This window comes from Dicentrarchus labrax, unplaced genomic scaffold (assembly GCF_905237075.1).
Source record: "Dicentrarchus labrax unplaced genomic scaffold, dlabrax2021, whole genome shotgun sequence".
In the NCBI taxonomy this organism is placed as follows: domain Eukaryota; kingdom Metazoa; phylum Chordata; class Actinopteri; family Moronidae; genus Dicentrarchus; species Dicentrarchus labrax.
Genome location: NW_026136722.1, coordinates 6,978,983 through 7,002,126, shown reverse-complemented (window position 1 = coordinate 7,002,126; position 23,144 = coordinate 6,978,983). Strand labels below are relative to the sequence as shown.

Here is a 23,144-nt window from a genome sequence, read left to right as displayed (position 1 = left end):
CTGTTTGCTTTAATATTATTATTATCATTATTGTTGATTATATATGAGGCTGAAATAAACTCCTCTCAACAGGCAAGTATGATATGTACGTATGTATGCATGTATGTCCCAAAAGGCAACTTGAGGTAAGTATAAGGTCAGAAAAGGAAGTCAGAAAAACAGGAAATCCTGTTAACAGGAAAAATTCCATCCTGAAAACAAATATGCAACTGTAAAGGTTTCAAATTGATTGTCATGTCAATATTTATTAAATGCCCAAAATCTCAAATATTTGAAATATAAGAAAAGTGCAATAAGTGTAAACATCTTACACACACACACACACACACACACACACACACACACACACACACACACACACACACTAATCTCTTTAGCTTTCACGTTGTCTGCCTGGAGTTTACCTTGTTTTTGGAATGACTCCAGAAGTGATTCCTGTCAGCTCCTTTTGTCTTTCTGCCCCTGCTCTTCTTCTTCTTCATATGGATTTCCGGCAGTTTAGATGCTTCTAGGCGTATTACTGCCCTCCTCAGGAAGTCACTCTAAGGATAATGTTACTGCTTCAAATTTTCATATATAGCCCTGTATTGTGTAAGAACTGTAATACTACTTTTACAATCAAGTGGTGGTTCTCATTTTGACCCAATAATCCTCGTGCTCTTTTGTGTGGTGCTTTTTTAAATGTTTGACTGTGTTCGTAGTGTTGTACGATGCGAGGGAGCTTACGCCTCTCTGAATCACGACTTTGCTAGCTGGCTGGAAACTGCGGAATGGATTTCCTGAGCGGTGGCGTGTCTCATAACTCTGTGTCTCATTGAGCCGTGCCTCCGTTCAGGAAATCCATTCCACAGTTTGCAGCCAGCTAGCAGACTGGCCGGCAGGAATCACTTGTGGAGTCATTTCAGCAGACAACGTTAAAGTGCAGACATGGCTCATGGATATCGGATATCTCTGCAGGTTGGATCGGCCCCATTCCAAACTGGGTGTAGTTTAAAGTATAATAACAGAATAACATACAATTTTGGGTGATTTACTTCGTAAATACTTTGGAAGTATTTAAAATAATAAAAAATAGGGAAATAACACAATATACACAAACATGCCATTATGAAATGTGATCTTTTTGGGAGTTTTCCCCGTTCTGAAAGAGGAAGCTATTCTCATGTATTAATCTGCCAAACAGAGGAAGTATAAAACTATGCGGATGTGAAGAGATGTCAAAACATGAGAAAACAGATATGAGGATATGGTTTTTTCCAACAGCCAACCTTCAGAAGTCGTCTTTCTCTCAGAGAACTATGACAACACACTTAAAAACATACAGACTAGAAGATATGTACATCAAAACTGTACTTATTCTCTCAGGAGCAGTTTTCATCTATGCGCAAAGTAAGTATGGTTATTTCCCTCTAACTGTTCCATTTGCTTCTAGAAAATAGGAACCAAATCACACATTCACAGGTGAATTGATGTATGGATTGTTATTTTTTTTATAGGAGGTTGGGAACTTTGTTACAACTATGGCTGCTTTGAGACAAGTGACACTCACATGTCTTTGACACTGGATGATGACGATATCTACTATGCAGACTTTAAAAAAGATCGTCTCATTTGGGAAAGCAGACTGCCTACAAGTTTCCAGGTTTCCTGGGCTTACAGTTATGCAGAATATTACCGATCTATATGCAAAGGTGATGTGTACCGATGGAAACCAGACAAGTCAGCTGCAACAAAGACTAAAGGTAAGTGATCCTAAACATGTAACATTGTTACGTTCACTGTGTACTTTTGACAAAGATACTTTATCCATTTAGCACTGGGTTCTTTTTCATAAAAATATAGAAAATTTAAAGTGCACTAAATTATGTGTTAATTTCCCCATCAGTGGCACCGACAATCATCGTCTACCCCAGAGATGAAGTAATAAAAGAGGAACAGAATACTCTCATCTGCTTCATCAACCATTTCTTCCCTCCCTCCATCGACATAAAGTGGACCAAGAATGATATAGAAATAACAGAGGAAGATCCTTTCAACAAATGCTTACCTAATCCTGATGGGACGTTTCATGTTTTGTCCACCCTGGACTTTGTCCCAAGGGAAGGAGACATCTACAGCTGCACTGTGGAACATGAGTCACTGGAGGCGCCTCAGACCAAGTTTTGGGGTAAGAACAAACAAATGTTATGTAGTGTTTCAATATTCTTTTGACTGGCCTGATAGAAATGTATCGTTAATCATTAACATTAAAATATTTTCTCCCCAGAGGTGGACACAGATGAGACTAGTATTGGTCCAGCTGTCTTTTGTGGACTTGGCCTGAGTCTCGGACTTCTTGGAGTTGCTGTAGGAACATTTCTTTTTGTGAAAGGAAACACATATCGGGGCATCCTGGAGGGCTAGTGGGTCAGATGTATACCACATTCAGCACTGTGATCACATTGTCCCTGTCACATGTTTCTGGCCAGCAACATTTGTTTCATTCCTACTTTTTCTGTTGCCTTGTTTCACCTCTGAACAGTTACCTATTGATTAAAAATGCCCAAGATACCTTTAACAAAAGGAAACGTATATGAATCTGAATTAGAAATGTTCTTCCTCTCCTGTGCTGTATGACAAAATACACAATACAGGTTTGTCTTTGATATTTGTGTTGCTACTTGTTTTTCACGATATTCATTACATTTATAACCATTTATATATTTATTTAACTCATAATAAATGTACCTGATTGTGACTACGAGTCATTGAGCTGTGACTATAGAACAAAAAATAAACGTATTATGTTTGAATAACCACCTTATTATGAAGATTGACAACTTCTCTTCCACCTAGCATGTGCTATGAGGTTCCACAAAGCTCTATTTTGGGACATATCCTTGAGTCTGTTACAGTTACACACATACAGAAAAATGAATCCCCATGGAAGAAAGCTCAACAATAAAACAGTGATAATACTTCAATTCAATAAAATTGTGAGTAATGGTAATGGCAAGAGGAAGCAATTCACTCTTCTACACTGACAATTAGCTACTTGATTAAATGAACAAAATCGCTCAAATAGATCCATTGTGACCTTACGAATACACACTGAAGAAGAGCGTCTTGCCCGAAACATCCATGTGGCAAAATTCCCCAGCAAAAATAACAATTGTTGCTGTTATTGTAATGGCCAGAGGGAGTTTCCACCCAGTAAAGGGGGGGGTGCTTTCTTTTGCTCATTTCCTTTTTTTGCTGTCATTTTAGTGAAACTGCGTTATTTTCCGAGTATCTGTCACACACCATAAATCCTTCACACCATAACAGCTTTGTTCCTGTAGTTACCTACTCGGGGGAAAACATGCATATGTATAATTTTCTTTTTGGTGTCTTTTTTTCTCTTTTCAGTCCAGGTGAGTTACATTACTCTTACACTTTAATCCATCAATTAAGTTTTAGTGATATAGTAATACATATATTTCTTTCCTTTGATTACAGTTTTCTCAGATGAAGATTATTCACAATTCGCAGCATGTTGTACATCGAAGGGTCCAGGTTTTACAGATATAGAGTATATCATTAAGAATTATTTTAATGATAAATTATTGATAGAGTACAACAGCACAAGAGGCAACTGGACAGGATTCACAGCCTATTCAATTGAGGAAGTAAAAAACTGGAACAGTGATCCCTATAATGCACTGCAGAGATCATTTGAAAAGAAAGTATTGTGTACAGACAACCTACACTTTGCTCAACAATTAGGTAAGAGTATTTTATTGTTAATGTTACTTAAATAAATTGTATTTATTTATTTTGAGGTGCTGTGGACATGCTCGTAGACCCTTTTCACAGCAGACATTTTAACTTGTCAAAGCAGGAAAAACAGGTGTAATGAATAATGTTAATGATGGCTGCATACCCTCTGACTTGGTATATGGGACACTTAACCTTTTAGACCTGACGGAGCCGGTACAGGGTCCGGTAAGCGCTACAATGCTTTACTGCCTGTAAAAAGTTAATAAAACGCTGTGGTGTTTTTTTTTGCAAATGTTTCCAAAAGAACGAGGCTTCAACTCTACCAAAACAACAGTCCAATTGTATTTTTCTCAAACACAGTTTGTTTGGAAATAATTTAAACAATTAACAAAAAAAATAACAGCTCTGTGAATGTAAGGGACAGTCGAAATGAAACGCAGCAGTACACATATATCCGCTCGCTTGACTCAGTCATGTTGGGTGTCAAATTAAACTAAAGAAGCTCATCTTTCTGCTGATACCAAGCAAAACATAATCGACCTAACCAGCTCATGTCAGCCCTGTAGCAAAGACGCAGCAAAATTTAGCATTTTAGCGTCAAAATGTGAAATTCTGTGTTTATGTCTCAATATCAAATAACAAAGCAATTGTCAACAACAGCGACAAATACTGTTTCCTTACCCTTTCTTGGTTAATATGGCTAGGGCTTAACAGGTTAATGGAATTGAGCCCTTGTTTAATGTTATTATTCACACCTGTGATTTTCCTGCTTCAACAATTCAAAATGTCTGCCATGAAAACTGTGTATTACATGTGAGAATCTGTGTATTTACACAGTACAGCTGATTCAGAAATATGCAATAAATACTTATCTGTGATACATGATAATGTAAAACAATATAAGTCTGACAAAAAGTGTGCTATCGATTTACAGAAAATGTGTACTGATGTTTTTTTCCTAATGGAAAATATAAAACGTTAACTTGTTGTTATTTGTTTCAGATAATGTTAGAGCTGTACCCACCGTTAAGCTGAAATTAGTAAAGCACCAGCCCATGCTCGTGTGCAGTGCCTACAACTTTTATCCAAAACAAATCAGAATGACGTGGTTGCGGAATGGCCAGGAAGTGACCTCAGCTGTCAGTTTTTCTGATGCCTTGCCTGATGGGGAATGGTATTACCAGATTCACTCCTACCTCGAGCACACCCCGACTGCAGGAGAAATAATTACCTGTGTGGTCGAACACCTCACCCTCTCTGAGCCAGCGCTTCACGTCTGGGGTAAGTGTAGCACTGTGATGCAAACTGCATGTAAGACAAGAATATGTGTCATGTATAAATGAAAGCGTCTCTTTCTCAATTTCTCACTAACTTAGATCCGTCCCTTCCTGCGCCAGAACGTGTTAAAATTGTTGTGGGACTGTGTGGTCTGATACTTGGTTTTATTATTGTGAGCTCTGGATTCATCTACTACAAGAAGATGTCTGCTGCATACTGTACTTTCTACCAAGGTGAAGACATAAGAGGAAATTAAATTCACTGTAAATGTAATTGACTTTGATACAGTGTTTGTATATTTGTCACTATGATAAATAGGTTCTTATCCTCATTTTAACAGGACGAGTGTCGATTCCTGTGGAACACCTCCCTGAAGCTGGAGCAACAAGTGGATAGTTTTAGTTATTGTAGTTTTAGTAACTTTCCGTTCATTTTATTCTCATAGTTGCTGTTAGGTGAGGGGCGGCGCTTTACAGCTTATGCATAATTACCACTGGACAGTGTAAATCAGAAAGCACACACATGTGTATGTATTTTAGTGCAGCCTATGTGGAAAGGCTGGGGTGGCGGTTTTATTTGTGCTTACAGTGTGGTGGTGGTCACAGTGAAGGAAGCTTGCAGCAAAAGCAATAAGATGTATGGAAATAGTGACACTGACATGTATTTATTGCTTTATGTCAACTGTAGTAAACAAAATCACAAAATAAATAAAGGTTTTGTATTGAATGAAATCTGTTTACTTGACAAGTTATTTTCGCATTTTAACCTTCAAGTAAAAGCAGTATTGGGTCTTTTACTGTATAAGGATGTGGCAGTGCTGTTTTAGGACAAGCTCAGCATGAGCTGGAGAGGCGGTCTTCTTAAGAACAATGATGGTATCATTTCAGCAAGTTCCCCAAAAGGACATATGTTTATGTTCAAGTAGTAACTATGATGGGAGCTACTGTGTCCTGTTTAAAATCAACAGTCAGCTTTTTTTAAATCATGACTACAAGCATTTCCTAACCTTAACCACGGGTAACCATGACGACAAACCTTAATGAAGTATTTATTTTCCAAACCACAGTCTTTTCCAGTATTGTTGACCCTTTTCACTCCTGTGCTCCACTCATATCCTGACCTCTCACTCTTCAAATGGCAACTTACATAATGAACTGTGATGTGATAAAAGATGTGTAGGATTTAATGGTATCTAGCAGTGAAGTTGCAGATTGCAACTAACTGAACACCACTCACGTCTGTATTTGAAAACCTGGACCACAAAAAAAACGCAAAAGCCACAATGGCGATTCAATATACCGGACTCTATGGAAGGCGACCTGCACCTCTGCATATAAAAACAGCTCATTCTAATGTACAAAAAAGCCCCACAACAATTCCTATATTCAAGTGACTAAACAGTAAGGAAAACATACCTATGAATATTATATTTAATTTCTGACAATAGATCCTCCTAAATGAGACACATTGAACCTTCAACAAATCTGAGGAAAAATCTAAGTCAATCCAAAATAACTTTACTCTGTTGTTACCTAATATGATTAGTTGGCACACATCATGCCCTGCCAAGGTGAAGACAACAGTATTATTTGTTGTTACTCTATTATATTGTTATTCAATATATTTGTTATAAATAATTGTTCTTATGCTTTTAACAGGAATAGTTTTGATTCCTGTGGATGACCTCCCTGCAGATTGGGCAGAAACTTAGCAGTCAGCACCATCCAAGATGGTCTCAATATGACAAAATATATTGTTGATTGTCACAATTCTATGTCTTAAGTCATAGTGACTATTGGATGAAGTGGTATGGCTCCATGTCAGAGTTTTGGTAGGTGATGTTAAATCTGGCCAATAGCCTTTGTTATGAGGCCATCCTCTAGATAATCAATGTGAAACCAGAACTTCTGGGATCTGTTCCTGAGGTAAAACAAATCACATCTGTAATAAGGAAAATGATTTGACCTTCATACAGCATAATAACAGTATGTTGTGGTAATATTTCTTTAAGCTGTGTAAACACCATTTCCTATAACCCCAAGACTGCAAGTTAAATGTCAGCCGTTTGGCCAGTCAGGGGGAATATGGTGGGATGAGAGAATGGACAAAAAAAGCTTGGATACGGATATGAGGGATTAGGGAGAAACTGTTATAGTGATGCATTATTGAAAAAAATGATACTAACTTCTCTGATGGATAGCAAACATTGATGAAAGAAACCCTCATTAGAGATTATTTTGAGTCATAGAAGCTTGCGAAACAGCAGCCTGAATATATGCATATAAACATTTAATAATTTAACAAATATAGAATCACATGAACCTTTTCAACTTGGATTGTAATTGAGGCTTTTAATTCATATTTTACAATGCACTGTTACTTTTACTCTGCTGTTTTAGCATATTAAAATGTTCTATTTGACTCTTTTTAATTGTATTTAAATGTCTTTTGTATTGCCTTATGTTACGTTTACATTTTGTCTTGAATTTGTATTTTTTTTTTGTATTATGTAAAGCACCTTTTTTTGTTGTTGAAATGTGTTTCAAATAAATAAATAACAACTAAACTTGCTTTCCCCTGCCTTACAAATAATGAGGAAATAATCAATCCAGTCACAGGTGTAGTTGCCCAACCAGAATTCCTTGCTGGTTGGCATAACACATGGTACAGTACCTTCTTTGCAGAAGCAGATCGAAATGCGATAATATAGTGAGGATTTTTTATCATATTATTTTATGGTGTTTATGACAACTTATGCAGAAAAATGAGGGCTTAGACTCCTAAATCTGCCAGTCATCCACCAAAATAAGGGGGGGTGTATCCTCTGCTTTATGTTATGCAGATGATGTTAGACACAAGTAAAGTATTTCCTGGTAGGTGAACTAATCAAACCTTTTTAACTGGACAGGCTTCTCATTTTGCAGTTGCTTCTTAATCTATGTTGAGCATTGCCTTGTCCTTTCCAATCAACTGTGGGGGCTTCCCCAGGTCCAAAGCAGAGAAAATATGAGCTAGTAGCAGATGGAGAGATTGTTATTGTATGCAAGACCAAATCAAGATAACATTTGTGGTCAGTCCTTTCCTCTCTCATTATTTCTCCCGTCCTCTTCTTTTCGTGCTTACTTCGTGCTACTGCTCATCTCAGCAGGGTTGTAAGAAGTACACTGTGCACTCTCTGTCTATGCATAATAAATGAGATAGTTTTCCCCAAGCAACCAGAAATTCAAGTTGTACCAAAACACTCCAGAGTGGAACATAGGGGACAAAAGGCTTATGTAACATGGAGAGAGACTTATTTATCAACCAACATAACAAGGCCTATTAAAAAATATCACCTGGTCCTTGCTCAAGGCTTAGTTCTAGGTGAGGAATTGACTAAGAATATTGTGTTTTGCTAGCAGAGTAAATAATTCTTAAGTGGCAGTCGGCTTGCAATGTTTGTTTGTGTGCCCACACAACTATATTATGATTGTGATACAAATAACATCAATGTGCATTGCTCCTACTGCATATCACAACTAAGCATCCACCTGTGGGTTATGCTTTATTCTTTGTTCTCCACAGGGGGGTTGATTGATCTCTTCCTGCTCCTGCCTCTTACTGACTTTAAATTAAGCATTGCAGGAAGTGATATTAAACAGTCTAGATGGCATAGTAAAATCCATATTTACATATGTTCTCGGTGAAATTGCTCTATTTGATATGCGAGTTGACTCACAACATGTTTCTCATGTTACAGTCTCTTGAACACCACAAACAGTTCCAAAATGTGTGTGTTTGTTTGTGTGTCTGCTGTACCTGTATGACTTGTATGAGGAAATGGATTTAATGCATCACAGTTAACAGGGACAACATGTAGCATTCATTCATTCATTCAAGTTATGACTTGCTTTTTTTTTTTTTTTTATCTCTGCTTGTGTCTTTCTCTGACGGTCCCCTTTTCTTCACAGTGAGTATCTCTGATCTCATCCTCTTCTCACATTACACAAAAATCGATCCAATTTAAAAGGCTCTACTCATCAGTAAAACACTCCCTGCACTTTAGGATCTCAGTATATTAAGTGAACCAGCACCACAGGGTATCAGCGGTTACACATCAAATGCTAAATGCCAAAAAAGACACTTGCTTTTCCCGCTAGAACATGCAGTTAAAAAAAGTCTGTAGTCTGCAGCCGCGCTTTTAGACTGTACTTAGGTTGCTTTGAACTAAATGCTGTCATCTGTATGCTAACTTGCTCACAATGACAATGCTAACATGCTTGGAAAGTCAGAGGATAACTGAAGTCATAACTGAAGTAGGTATCATAATCTGAAAACCATGAACGTCTTTACCAAATGATGTGCCAATTCATCTGGTAGACGTTGGGATTTTTCACTAAAAGCAGAAAATGTCAACCTATCGGTGGACAGAGGCTCACCACAGTCACTAGGATTCATCCTTTGGGCACCCTGAACCTATATGACACTTTAAGGCAATCAGTGCGACAGTTGCTGAGATATTTCAGTCCGGACCAAAGTGGTGAACTGGCAGATATATTGCCATCCCTACAGCCGTTCCATTAGCATTGTTATAAATCCTTGCTGCAGCACCACTTTCTCTCTCTCCTCTCTTTCCTGTCACTCTATAGCTGTTACCATCAATTGGGCAATAACCCAAAAAATATTCCTTTGGCAAAGAAGAGTAAGAGTAGATTGCTCCATTTGATGACATCTGACACACATGAATGCATAAGCTCTTAGGAGGAGGCAGATGTGAGAGCAAATCATTAGACGTGACTTAAATTATATATAAACATACATATAAACACTGCAGTCCAATAATATTCTAAAATGCATTGTTAGTTCTGAAATATTATGAAGGTATTATTGTTGGGTTTTGAAATGAGGAGTTGTGTTCCCGTAAAAGGGTGCGCTCAGGCTGACATAATGATGCTCTCAAACCTGGCTCATGGAGACAAGAATCAAAGACAGAGAGTGTGGGGGGGGGGAATGAGAAAGAACTAGGAAGAGGGGAAAAGTCAGTAATGCAAAGTAAAAGAATGTCGGCGGAGAAAAGGCTGAAAGAGAAAGTGACATGAATCCTTTAAACGGGAAGAGGAGCAGGAGTAGTGGGGAAGGCAAGAGAGAGACAGCTGTCCTCAATCAAATCCTCTTATATAATGGCTCAACAGTCTGTCAGTTGCCTGAACATTTTCTTCTGCAGCATTGCCTTCTCCTGGCTCTCGCTCATCATCTCTACCTCTCCTTGACACTCGAATCCTCGATCCTGTCCCTCTCTCCTCTTCTCATGCATGCATATGAACGCATCATTTCAGTCAGGCCACCCGGCGCGCTACCAGGCAGGGAGAAAAGATGATGCATAGTGGAGTGATCCGGAGTGAGTGATCTTGACGTTATGTAATATTTGATTCAGTGACCTCGGACACTGCGGAGATGCAGGATGAGAAGAGACGGGTGGAGAGGAAGAGTGTGGGGAAAAGGGGTAGAGAGGGAAACACAACAGGAGAGTGCTCTCTCCCACTTGCAGCGATCAGAATTAATAAGTTACGCCTCTCCACGTCTTTGACATAGTTTATGTAATGTTTTTGCCCCGGGCAAGTGGCTTTAAGAAGACCTCTCTGTGCACATCAGGGCTGGTGTCATTTCCACTTCAATCCATTCATAATAATGATCGGAAACTATTTTGTCTATTTCTGCTACTGAAGTGCAAGTGAATTTCACCCAGTGATGCTCATTTGAGCAAAACAAATTAAATTCCATTCATCTCCATTGTGCTGAGGAGTAGGCAGAAGTCTTATCTCAAAACCCGGTTACATAAAACCAATATTTGTACAGCTTTCGCATATTGTTGCTGTGTATCAAACAAGGGATAATTACACAGCATGTGATATGTCAGGAAATGCATGTGGGTTCTTTAATGGGTGATTTTAACGACACTGCAATAGAGGTTTACTCTCACCTCGCTTCAATTTCCCTTTAAAGACCAACAAAACAGTATAGGCTAGTGTTTAGTTTGTTCCATCCCTGTGATTTCAGACTTAATTGCTTTTTGGAGTTAAAGTACCAGTGTGTAGGATTTAGTGGCATCTAGCCATGTAGTTGCAGATTATAATCCCCTCATCTCACCCTCCCGTTCAAAGCCTGCAGGAGAAAGTCCTCGAAAAAGAACAGCTCATTCTAAAGTAGAAAAAAACATGATCCTTATTTTCAAGTGATTATACACTAATGAAAACATAACTATGAAGGTTATAAGATTATATTCCATTTCTGCCAGTAGATCCTCCTAGTTTTTACACACCGGGCCTTTCATTTTCACTAATAAGGACACATTAGTACCTCTGTATATCGTGTGTAGGAGGACTTCGCAATAGCATTTATCTCAAGTTTCTCAGGACTCTACAGCAAGTCTAGAAAATACCCAGTTTGTTCTTTTCAGGCAAGCAGACACAGTTTAAAATGCAAAAGGCGTACTCTGAGCCTCCTGGGTAGAATCTGAACCTCCTATTCTTCCAGAAGAAAAGGCACCTAGGCACTAGGTTATCTTGCTCTCAGACCTGTCATGCTCCATGCTCCTGGCTGTCTGACTGAGCCCATGAAAGTAGGGAAGGCAATTGTGTGGCATACACTGGTGTCGAGCTACCACAACACATTGCTTTCCTGAGCTGGCTGCCATCCTTGGCAAACTCTTACATTGCCTATGTGACCAACACTGCTACAGCATATGAGTTTATCAAACCCTGACAGGGAGTTAAGACTCACCTTCACATTTTGCTGAATCAGTGTGAAATGCAGCAATTGCGGTCAGTCATACTGAATGCACTTACTCTCAGCATGCCCACATTTTTGCTGAAACAGCAGTGTGTGTGTGTGTGCGTGTGTGTGCGTGTGTGTGCGTGTGTGTGTGTGTGTGTGTGTTGTACTTTAGTCCTTGTAGAAAAAAAGATAGTTTTGGAGCTCAATGTTGATGTATTTTTGTGAAGTGAAGTAACCTCGGCTGTGATAAAGTACTCCGTGTAGACGTGTAGTCATGAGCATTAGAGACAAGACCCTGATTTCAGTACAAAAACATGTGCAGTTGCATGTGTTTGCCTCTCTCTCTCTCTGATTGACTGCTTGTCTTTATTTAGGTCCAGTTGCTGATATTAGTAGTGTGTTATTTGGAAATTACAAAGATACTGCTCAACATCAGACAGATAATCAACAGTCGATCAGTGAGATTCATGGACCCGGTCATCCAATGTGATTCAGTGTGAGGTGGTGGGTGAAGGTCAATAAGTAATGGATCATTCATTTAAATAATTAGCTAAAGGTAATGTTTTAAACTCCATTATTGTACCCAAATAGTATTATTAGTCAAAAAAACAAACAGTTTGAACTGAATTCAAGTGAACACATTTGTAACATGAGTGGTGGTGTGGATGAAGGAGTACTTGAGTTCATCGGCCCGGGGTTTTTTTGGGGGGGTAAATCTTACAAAAAAGGTTAGGAAGCACTGCCTAAATGAGCTCAGCGGGCTTCCATTCATACTGGCTTTGATTTGAGTTGACTCATGAGGTAAGGCAGTAAGCTGTTCTAAATCACTTACTTCCGGTATTTTTGAGAAAACTCCCAAGTCTCCTTTTTCATGTTCCTTGACCATGCTGAACCATCACTTCTGTGGTCCATGTAAAATACTTGCTTAATACCCGTACACATTTCCAGAGAGCTTTCTGCACAGTGAGGGTCTTGACATTTTCTGCATGTGCTGTCTACAGCAGTGTTATCCTAGAACACAGATTCTCTTTAAGATCTGTCTCTTCTCCACTGTTTTTGTTTGTAGCCAGCTCGACTCTCTTTCACAACGCCCGCCACACCATTAACCAAATGAGACTTAACTGTGTGTTTACAATGTTTCTTTATGGCAAAGTTCCTGTGTGGGAGTCCCACGCCGCTGACAGAGCTCTGCCCTGGAGCACAATGTCATTTACGGCAGTGTATGAGCTGGTTCTCCTCTGTGCCAGCCTACAGGCCTCCTGGTTGTATTTTTAATAGAATTCTGTGATCTCCATGTTTGATATTTAGCAATTCTCTGTTTACCATGATGCAGGTTGGTTTCATCAGGTCTGTGAGATGAAGGAGTAAATGGAGGTTGCTCTCTCACACTGCCTGAAGGCACAGTGCAGTGTTGCTGTATGTGTTTGTTTACTTTTTGCATCATCTGCGGGAAGATTTTGATTCAGTTTGTTGCAGCTGGATTTATACACGTCTGCCGCACCAGCACATCTGTATGTTATATGTCCACTGATGTCTGTATCCAGTTTGAGCTCTCATGGTGAATGTTTTTTTTAAAGATTAATTTGCTGCTGCAGCAGTTATTCATTCCAAGCATTAAACGTATTTGTTGTCCAAGTTTTGGAATATGTTTGTTAGCATATGGTAAGATAAATTAATATCCATCTTTGGCAGCGTATATAAATGTGTCTGTGTTTACATTTGGCATTTTCATTCGGCCACTGTTTGTGTGCATCTGCTTTGAGAGGCAGGGTGTTTATATCTGTATACGCCCTCTGATGTTAAAGTAATTCATCCACCATATGGGTAGATGATACAATATGGATGATTTCACCAAAAAATAATAAATGGTTTTGGTGTGTTTTGAAACATGCTCTATGTTGAACTCCAGCTACTAATAGTGCACATTGTACACTTCGCATATAAATGATAACACAGTGATTGCCAAATGAACAGGGCCAATAATTATGACAGTAATGTGGGACTTTATTAATCCCCTTTGTGAGTACTGAGTTAGATTAAGGATGATCTACCAAGGCAGATAGACACATATACAGATCTCTGTCTCTCTCCCTCTCTCTCATTCACACACAGACACACACACACACACACACACACACACACACACACACACACACACACACACACACACACACAGCCCTAATGGACATCTAAACGCAGAAGCTCTTTATCTCAAAAGGAGCACAATCATTTAGCCAGGAATATAGAGCACTACAGAGCAGTAATTAATCTGTCTGTGGTTGAATTTTAATTACATGTTAGCACTGTGCCCAGTATTGTCTTATGTGTGTGTGCTGTCAGGATTCTTATCTTACACTCTCAGTAACACACTCCTTGGCTGTAGCACAGTGACTGCAGCTCCCCACCACCTGCTGTTGTGTTAGAACAGAAAGCCAGAAAGAGACACAGACAGTTTGATCACAGTGTTGGGGAAACCACTCTCTGTTTCTGAAGACCAGGATGACTGTCATTAATTCCTATGTGTGGGGTATTTAAATGTAACTAGGACATTTGCTGCCTTTACCTTCTGATATTGTCATGTGATCTTTTGTTCAACCAAAAAAAAATAACATTTTGGGATATTCGCTTATTTGCTTACTGCCCTTTTTTGCTCAGTGCTCCAGTAGCAGTTAAACAGTAACTTTCCTGTACGTAGATTTGTACTTATGCTATGTGTATTGTATTGTATTGTATTGTAAATGAGCTAGGTAGTTTGCTATCGTTTTATGCTGCTCTGGGCTGCACTGGGGTCTCTTGGATATGGCTGTTTTATACTTTTTATACTCCAGTTACCCATAACACCCTTCTATGCGTAGCTTTCTTCAGAGAGGCAAGTTTAGCTTTAGGTGAGAAGATTCATTGCATTGTCATATCTGTCTGTTGAATATAAGGCCAGGAGATGGCTGTAGCCTCGAAACAAGTCCAAAAGGTAACAAAATCTGCCTCCTGGCACCTTTAATGCTCACTAACTTATATGTTACATCTCATTTGTTTAATGCATACGAAATCGAAAGTGTAAAAAAGACAATTCAGCATTTGTCAGTGAATTATGTGTCGGACTATTTTGGCGGAGTTTTTGGTTTCATTATTTTTCTTGTGTCAGCTCGCCCTGCCACTCTCCCTCTCAAACCCCTGTAATAACTAGTGCAAGAGAAGCTCCATTACTCACTGATAACACTAACGCTGAGTTGTGTAAAGAGGATACATATGATAGATGATAAACTATGCCTGAGCTCATGATACTGCATCTTTTCTCCTTGCTGTCAGCCTTTGACCCTGCCCAATGGCTCTACTGTCATTAGAGAGAAAGAGATCATTCATGGCCACTCTAACCTGAGCAAAGGCTACCTTTCCCTTATAGTCATTAGAGCAAAATTTCCAAAGACAACAATGAAAACAGCCTCTCATTCATCAACCGCAGCTCTCAGGTGGACGGCAGACTGGCTGAATACAATGGCAGGTAGGAAGAGCATCACAACCGCTGGCACAATACGTCTAAACCCTGAATGAGGCAAGGGAAGCAGGAAAGATGGCGCTTAATGTTAATGCATTAATGTTGTCTGCCATGAGTGCGATCAGAGTGTCACTCAGGGGTCCTCTTGAGTGGGTACTCTGCCTTGATGCTTTTCATCTAGCAGGGAGATTTATGTATGCTTTTCAGCCGTCTCTCATCTTTGTTTTGCCCAAACAGAAATCTCTGGAAATGTAATTATTGATCTGTGTGACAACCTCCTGAATGTCACGAACTCCTTCACTGTCCGTCTCTCTCTCGTCCTAATGACACTCACAGTAAACACAGATTGTCTGAAATGTTCAATAAATAATACTGTGAAGCCGTAGTTTATTAAAAGGGGTGGATAAGATCATGTAAAGTCATTACAACTATCAGTTCACCGTTGAAATAACTGGTTTTCTTTTGCAAGCGCAGTGAAAAAGATGGGCCTTGGTTGTTTAGGGTCAGTAGCTGTTTTTTTGAAACTGCTATATACTGCTGTGTGTTTGTCCCTGGTGGTTAGTTTCACTTTGTGACTGCTATTCCTCTAGTTGCTGCTAGTTTGTCATGCCATGTGTTTGTGTGATTTTCAGGACTATCTACTCATACATATTCAACACTGTTGCAGTTTAAAACAAATTGACACTGATTATACCGTCAGTGAACCCAACATAAGCTATCTGTAGGCCCAGAGCCGTTTTTCTAATTGTTTAAACCTGTATTAATTACATACATTTTTGGTGGGCTCCTTGGGGGCAGCACAAGCTGTAAACACAGCATGGACATATTATCAACCTATAAAGTTGGAGAATGGAGTATGGAGGAGGACTTCAGAGTCGGCCGATGCTTTGTATGTCTGTCATGTGCAATTGTGTGTGACTAAATACAGGTTCCTCTTCTATTATGACCGGCCTGTGTCATTGCAGCGGAAATATTATGCCAGACTCCAACAGCTGTTCAGGCAGAAACACACCGCCATCAACATTCCAGCTGGGAATACTCTGTCTCAGCGCCTTGCTTCTCTGTCATGGTTGGCAGATGGAAAATTTTGACATTGTGATGTAGAACTTACAACCTGATCTTGTTCACTGGTGCACACTGGCTCTGCTTTTCTTTTTTTTTCCAATACACTATCACATTTCTCTTCTGCCCATACCTTGCTTTTTGTAGCTGTATGTAGAGTCACAAGTCAAGATCCCAGCCACTCCTTGTCCCTTTTTTTTCCATTAGCTTAACACAGCTATCCTTGGTTGGAGCTCTGTTTGTGTGTGTGTGTGTGGCAGTTGAGTCCTACATGAACCCTTGGCATTCCAGCAGAGCAGCGTAAGTCACCATCAGGGTCGGATCAATTTCCCCCCGGCCCGGAAATAGGCCTACGAGCAGTTGAAAATCTCCGTCCTGGAGCGCTCTCTCTCCAGCACTTGTCGTTTTCTAAATGTATGGAAAATAGTTTCCGTGTGATGCCCCAGTCCAGCCTGTCAGGGCGACCAAAAGTGACATTGTCAATGGGCCAAGTGGGTCAGTCAGTGATGAGTGAAAGATGTGGGTGTCAAATGATGTGCCACAAGGGGCCGTGGGATAGGGTCACCTAACTGGCTACCGCTGCTGCTGTTACTATTGTTGTGCTGCTTGGTCCTGACCTGATATGAGGTCTTTGTCACTATGCTGCAGACAGCTCCTAATCCCCCAGCTTTCTCTCTGCTATGGCGACTGTCCCTGGGTATCAGGACCATGCATTGAGAGCAGTAATCCTGGTATTTTCCCTTCTGTGTTTATTTTTATGGCTGCTATAGAATTATACTGTTGAGTCAAACGATGGACCTCAAGCAAGAACATTTTGTTTTTATTCAAAGTATTGTATTCCAGATGTGTACCTATGGACAGTCTGCTGCTATAACAATGTTAAGATGTCAGGTTGACCTCCTCCTCCTACCTTAATTGTCTCCCTAGATTTAATAATAATACAATCAATCTAATATCAAGCTTCTTTGTGTGTTTGTTTGTCTCCTGTCTGTCTTTCAGTACCGGATTGGCCAGCTGTACATGATCAGTAAACACAGTCATGAACAGAGTGAACGTGGGGAGGGGGTGGAGGTGGTCCAGAATGAGCCGTACGAGGACCCCGAGCACGGATCAGGCCAGTTCACAGAGAAACGAATCTACCTCAACAAGTGAGTGTCTTCCTTTTGCCACATATGTTCAGTTTCATTAAATAAATTATTTATAATCTGTGTTTTATATAAAACTCAATTACAAAAGGAAAAAAACTTGTCCATATAGTCTGCTGAAGACTTTATATTCTTCACACTAATAATAATCCGATTGTATCTGTCACAAGTCACCGTCCATCAGGCTACTGCTGATAAAGCTTTCATTGAACAAAGAAAAGATGATGTCATTTTTTCGCTGCATTGCTGTCACTGACACTAACTGGCTGCAATACTTTGTGTTAAGACGAAGAATAGTCATAGGTTTAGATGTCTAATGATGTTTTCATGTCACCATCTGTAGGCTGTCTCATTAAAATAAATATCTGAGTATATAGTCGCATAAAGAAAATCATAACATGTGTATCAGGTATCATATCACATCGTACGGCTCTGCCAGCTGCAGCACTAAGAGTTGCTATTGTGTTTCACAAATAAGCAAGGGACAAATGTAGTCAGGTTTCATCTCTCTCCAGCCTTATTTTCCAGTTCAGAGCTGGCCCTGTGCTTTGTTAAACTTGATAAGCGTGAAATTGAGTAAATGCATATTTCTGTTATGTAGATTACAATTGAATTAGCTGCTGTGTGCTGTTTGAAGTATGGTCACCTCACTCTTGTGGATCGGCTCTGAATGTAAATCCTCATCACACACCTGCAACATTTCTTTTTCTGTGCAGCATCACAGCGACAAAAATATTATGCACATTTGTACATGATTGATTTGATTATGGACTTTTCATTTAAGGAAGTGAATCCAGGTGAAATTATCAGAAATGTGTAAATTCAATTTTATGTTTCTTATTGAGATATCATACTGTAGTTAGTGGTGGCATTGTACTGGACTGCATTATGTTCAAAGGTGGTTCATTTCTGGCCAGGATTTGTTTTTTAACTTAGCTTTTTCTTTGTGCATAAATCAGTGCATGACTTACTACAGCAATAATTCAGTTGGCTTATGGCCAGTCATATACACTAGGGCTATCATAGTCCGGTCAATGAGTTCAATAAATCCACACCAAACGCTTGGCAGGAGCACATATCCATCAAGTCAGCCAACTCTTATCAAAGTAATGTAATTTGAAACTATTGATTTCCATAGACCGATTGGAGCACAGGGTCAGCTGCAGTGCACTTGAGCTGGTGTGGATTCAACGTCTTGCTTGAGCGCCTGTCGGTGTGGACAACTTAACCGAGACTAGACCAAGACATCCAGTTCCAACTAAACCACTGTGTTGTGACATTATCTTTTAACCAAAATTCAAATCTAAATTTGGTTGTCTTTTCAATATAGACAAGCCTAGCACATATCTAAGTATAGGAAAGGAGGAAGTGGACTGAGGTTCTAAAAGGGGCGGGACTTATGAAGGGTCAATTACCCATCCTTACGGTACCTTTGGTGCTCTTGCCCAATTTGCTACACTCATAGTTCTTTAATGCTCAAACTTAAGACCAGTGTATGAAATGTTTCTGCAGAATTTAATTTCCATCTTCTTTTGGTGAAGATGAGTGATAAGTCAACACTGAGCAGAATTAAATACCGTTACAGGCAACTGAGCCGCTCATTCCCAAAAGTAAGAGAATAAGACAGAGATAAAGAGAGAGAGAATGGAGAATGGAGAAAGTGAGAGGCAGAGAGGCTGAGGTCCTGTGGTCAGAAGTGACAAGTAAGTGGGCCTTTGGGATATGTGAAGTGTCATTGACAAACTCAGAGGAGAGGAAGGTTTAGTGCTCTGTGTGTGTGTGTGTGTGTGTGTGTGTGTGTGTGTGTGTGTGTGTGTGTGTGTGTGTGTGTGTGTGTGTGTGTGGGCAGAGAGAGATGAGGTCAGTGTAAGTGATGGATAATTTGAGCAGTTACAGTTACTGGTGTCGGACGCCGCGCTTGCCTCTCTCCACCCACAAACCACCTGTTACCATGTTATAGCTGCAGTCTGTGTGTGTGTGTATGTGTGCGTGTGTGCGTGTGTGTGTGTGTGTGTGTGTGTGTGTGTGTGTGTGTGTGTGTGTGTGTGTGTGTGTGTGTGTGTGTGTGTGTGTGTGGGCAGAGAGAGATGAGGTGTGTAGCTTGTATTTGAGGACATGGGACCAGTCTGCTGTGTGTGGACACTCCCCTGGCTGTTTGACAGTCCATTGGAGAGAGACCAGAGGGAACCGTCTCTTGTCTCAGTGGTCCATACAGACTCTCAGTACAATCTCCACATTCAATTACAGTTTCTAAAACACAGAATAGGAAGGGAAGAGGGTGATAATGTGTGAATTAAAATAATCAATGGCTGGTTTAAAAGAGAATTATCCTGAAAGTGACATTTTGCACAACTTAATGATGTAATGTTATGTTATGCTGCTATTTGCCAGGCTTGACTGGCGATTTAGGTTGGTCTGTTTCTAATGAGACTCAAAAATAAGTCTGTACTCGCTTTTCTTTCTATTGCCAATCGTCAGGACTAATCCATTTTTGAAAGTATCAAAGTTTCAAGAGGAAAAACTGTTCTATTCACCTATGAATTCATGCATTTTATAAAATCTGTGGATTAGCAATTTTCCCTCCAGTTAACCAAGGTTTGGCCCCCGTTGTTCCCCTTCCTCAGTAATCGTTAGCATTTTGATTGGGCGCCCAATAAGGTGCTCGGCTACTCGGCAACAACTGTCAGCATTTAGAATCCATCCGCACTGAGTAATAGCTGGTTCTCTGTACTTGCCGCCCTCCATGTCTCTCTCTTTATCTATTACTGTGCAAGCTCTAGCGAAAGTCCACTGCAGGGTGTAGGGTGTAATCAGTGTAATCAGTTCCCCCAGAGGCCATCATGGCTGCCTTGTATGGCCTCCATTATGGCTCCACACAGCTGGATGCTTGTCATTGCCTTTTCTGGGTGATAGGGTGAAGGAAAAGAGTGGAGAGGACTACTTTGACCGTACAGCACACAAGCTATTTGTCTCATCAGTCCTCCATTTTTATTCTATTCTTATTCTTCTCCTTCACTTTACAAATCCATCCTCTCTTCTTTCTCTGTGTTTCAGCAAGCTGCCCAGCTGGGCCAGAGCAGTGGTCCCTAAAATTTTCTATGTGACAGAGAAGGCTTGGAACTATTACCCGTACACTATCACAGGTAACACTTTAATTACACATCCTTGTGCCTATTTTGTCTACAATGTACACTCAACCTTCATTAAATAGCCTAATGTCCCACCATTGTTATCTACAGAATATTATATTATGTAACAAAAACCATATCATTGGCTTAAATAAGTAGACAGCTTCTGTCCCTTTGAATGAGGATCTCCCTTTGTTTGATGGCTTCCTGTGTATTTGTACTAGAACAATGTACACACACACTAGGACCTCTAGTCTGCTGACAAGCTGGCAGCCATTATATGGGATCATTGGGAGGGCAAAAACATATGGAAGCAATATTCTGTCCAACACGATCCGCGATGTGTAGAGGGGTAGAGAGGGATGGAGAGACAGAGGTCAAGGGGGATGGTGGAAGTGATGGGGAGAGGACAGGCAGGTTTAACTGGAAGATAAAGAGTGAAGTGTAAGGCCAAACGTGAACACAAGTTTAAAACACCATCACAGTGTGCTTCTCGACTGTAGTTTGTGTCTGACAGTGGAATGTGTTTTGACTTAATTTGCATTAATATTTTGCTGCTGTTACATTTAAAAGGAACTATTTAATTCAAAGCACCTCACATTGAGCACAGCAGCAACATAAATATGACATGAGCCCTGCACAATATTCTTCTTATCTTCTTATTTTGTAATTGAATTGAGTAGTAATATATACAACATATAACATAGGCTGTACATACGTGTATGCACACACAAGTATCCGGGGGTCACATAATATGACCAAACCACCTTTTGACCACCAATCTAAACACACCACATGTCATAACCAAAAAAGCCAATAATCTATCAAACAAACAAACGGCCAAAACAAACAAGTATCTAAGTAATTATTTTAGTGACACCAGTCACAGCGTCAACAGTTTGTGCTATGATTACATAAGATATGACTGCACCTGTTATCTGTAGCTCTTCATATGTTAATGTGGAACACTGAAGACACTTTAAGTGGGTTTTTTTTTTTTTTTTAAATCATCATCGGGATGAAATGTCCTTCAGTTTTCAAGCTTCCACAACAAACTTGACACAAACATGATATTTGTCAATGCGCCAGACAGCTGTTTTGATGTTTTTCTTCAGTCATCCTAAATATGTTGTGCAGAGGGATTCAGTGTGATCATTACAGTCTGTCAGCAACTTCTGAAAGTGCAACTTTTATGAGAAGCAGAACTACTTTACAGTTTGTCACTTTTGACACACTTCCTTTAAAAGTAAAAAACTGTTCACAAAGTTCTCTTTACGGACAGCACAGTTGATCTCATATATAATAATGTAATAATATATAAATTCACTAATGCAGCTAAAACCCTTTATCATGATCAACTCCTCTATTATATTTTTCTCTGCCAACAGTTACTATCTGTCACTCATAACACAATGACCTGAGAACTAATAACCCGTAGTATTACTATATGTATCACTAATGTCTTTTGTAGCTTTTACTTGATTTTTGAATACAACACACCTAATAGCACCTCTTTACTCATGGATTGTACTGCTTTATATTTGTTAAAGAAATAATTTCCCTAAACTAAGGCAGTGCAATGCATGTATACACTCACTATACATACTTGTACAGGATAGTATAGCAGCTATAGATATACATCAATAAATGGCAACGTTGTGTGGTGCATTTTGGTGCCACAACCTCTGATCCATATCACACCTTATGTCCGCTCTTACTCGTCTCGTACTACAGCTGAGAAATAATCTCTTTTTGCATGCTTGATCCGTCCCTGGCAATCTTCTGCAGACATCCAGCTTTCATTGCATCGAAGAGGGACATTTTATCATGTGGCTGGTGGTCTTCCACTGTTACTGAGAAAACTCATTCCCTTTGCTCTTTTACATACATGGCATGAAATTGAAAAGCATAATAAATAATATTTCCTATTCTTTTTTTAGATATAATTTTATGTTGTGTTATGTTTTGAACATAAATGTAACTGTGTACAAATTTAATTTTTTTTAAAAAGTGAACTGAAAAAATATAGAGAAATGTGTGTTACCGATTGTAAAAAACTGTAAATCCTACAAAAAACAGGCTGAAAGGTCATAAAAATACCATCATTGCAGATAACACATTGCCAGTGTGAGCCCTGCAGCATGCAAAACAACAAGGTAGCAGCTGCGCGGGGACGTGCAGCTCTTCTGTATGTACAGTATGTCCACGTGAGAAACACATGTGACTAAATTTGCCCTCAGTAGGACCATGCACATATAAAAATAGTCACACAGATTTAAAGAAAAAAAAAATGGGACTGTGTCATCACAAGATGGGCTCCTCTCATGTGCTAAAGCTGAGACTGACGAGATATTGCTGAGGCTGATTAATGTTCCTGTTTCCATTTTGAACTAAATTATTTTTTCGTCTCTACTCTATTCTCATCTCTCTTACTGCTTCATTCCTTTGGTGTCTTCTACCTGTCTGCCCCCATCACACACCTCCCCGTCCATTATACTGATGGCCTCTGCTGGGACTATGGTCAGAGTACACGGTGAGTAGTTCCAG

At 39.7% G+C, this 23,144-nt stretch overlaps 3 protein-coding genes across 3 annotated transcripts in view; all 3 read left to right on the top strand.

Moving 5' to 3' along the window:
* The window catches only part of pitpnc1a (phosphatidylinositol transfer protein cytoplasmic 1a), a 48,576-nt gene that overhangs the window by 14,120 nt on the left and 11,312 nt on the right, over positions 1–23,144 (top strand). Inside the window, exons 2-4 of the mRNA XM_051389042.1 lie at positions 17,324–17,472; positions 20,524–20,612; positions 23,123–23,130. Coding sequence (XP_051245002.1) covers positions 17,324–17,472; positions 20,524–20,612; positions 23,123–23,130 — 246 coding nt within the window. The remainder of the gene's footprint in view (positions 1–17,323; positions 17,473–20,523; positions 20,613–23,122; positions 23,131–23,144) is intronic.
* LOC127356950 (H-2 class II histocompatibility antigen, A-Q alpha chain) lies at positions 940–2,645 on the top strand. The gene is made up of 4 exons (XM_051389043.1): positions 940–1,389; positions 1,497–1,742; positions 1,886–2,167; positions 2,267–2,645. Exons 1-4 carry the CDS (start codon positions 1,215–1,217, stop codon positions 2,401–2,403), a joined length of 840 nt encoding a protein of 279 aa, XP_051245003.1. The 5' UTR covers positions 940–1,214; the 3' UTR covers positions 2,404–2,645.
* Positions 3,257–5,747, top strand: LOC127356951 (rano class II histocompatibility antigen, A beta chain-like). The gene is made up of 5 exons (XM_051389044.1): positions 3,257–3,392; positions 3,478–3,744; positions 4,741–5,019; positions 5,115–5,249; positions 5,357–5,747. Exons 1-5 carry the CDS (start codon positions 3,341–3,343, stop codon positions 5,410–5,412), a joined length of 789 nt encoding a protein of 262 aa, XP_051245004.1. The 5' UTR covers positions 3,257–3,340; the 3' UTR covers positions 5,413–5,747.

Excerpts from the sequence above, each read along its gene's own strand:
- LOC127356950 (XM_051389043.1), top strand. The coding sequence starts at position 1,215 with ATGTCAAAACATGAGAAAACAGATATGAGGATATGGTTTTTTCCAACA. Across the intron at positions 1,743-1,885 it reads AGCTGCAACAAAGACTAAAG|TGGCACCGACAATCATCGTC; the intron begins GTAAGTGATCCT and ends TTTCCCCATCAG. Across the intron at positions 2,168-2,266 it reads GCCTCAGACCAAGTTTTGGG|AGGTGGACACAGATGAGACT; the intron begins GTAAGAACAAAC and ends TTTTCTCCCCAG.
- LOC127356951 (XM_051389044.1), top strand. The coding sequence starts at position 3,341 with ATGCATATGTATAATTTTCTTTTTGGTGTCTTTTTTTCTCTTTTCAGT. Across the intron at positions 3,393-3,477 it reads TTTTTCTCTTTTCAGTCCAG|TTTTCTCAGATGAAGATTAT; the intron begins GTGAGTTACATT and ends CTTTGATTACAG. Across the intron at positions 3,745-4,740 it reads ACACTTTGCTCAACAATTAG|ATAATGTTAGAGCTGTACCC; the intron begins GTAAGAGTATTT and ends TATTTGTTTCAG.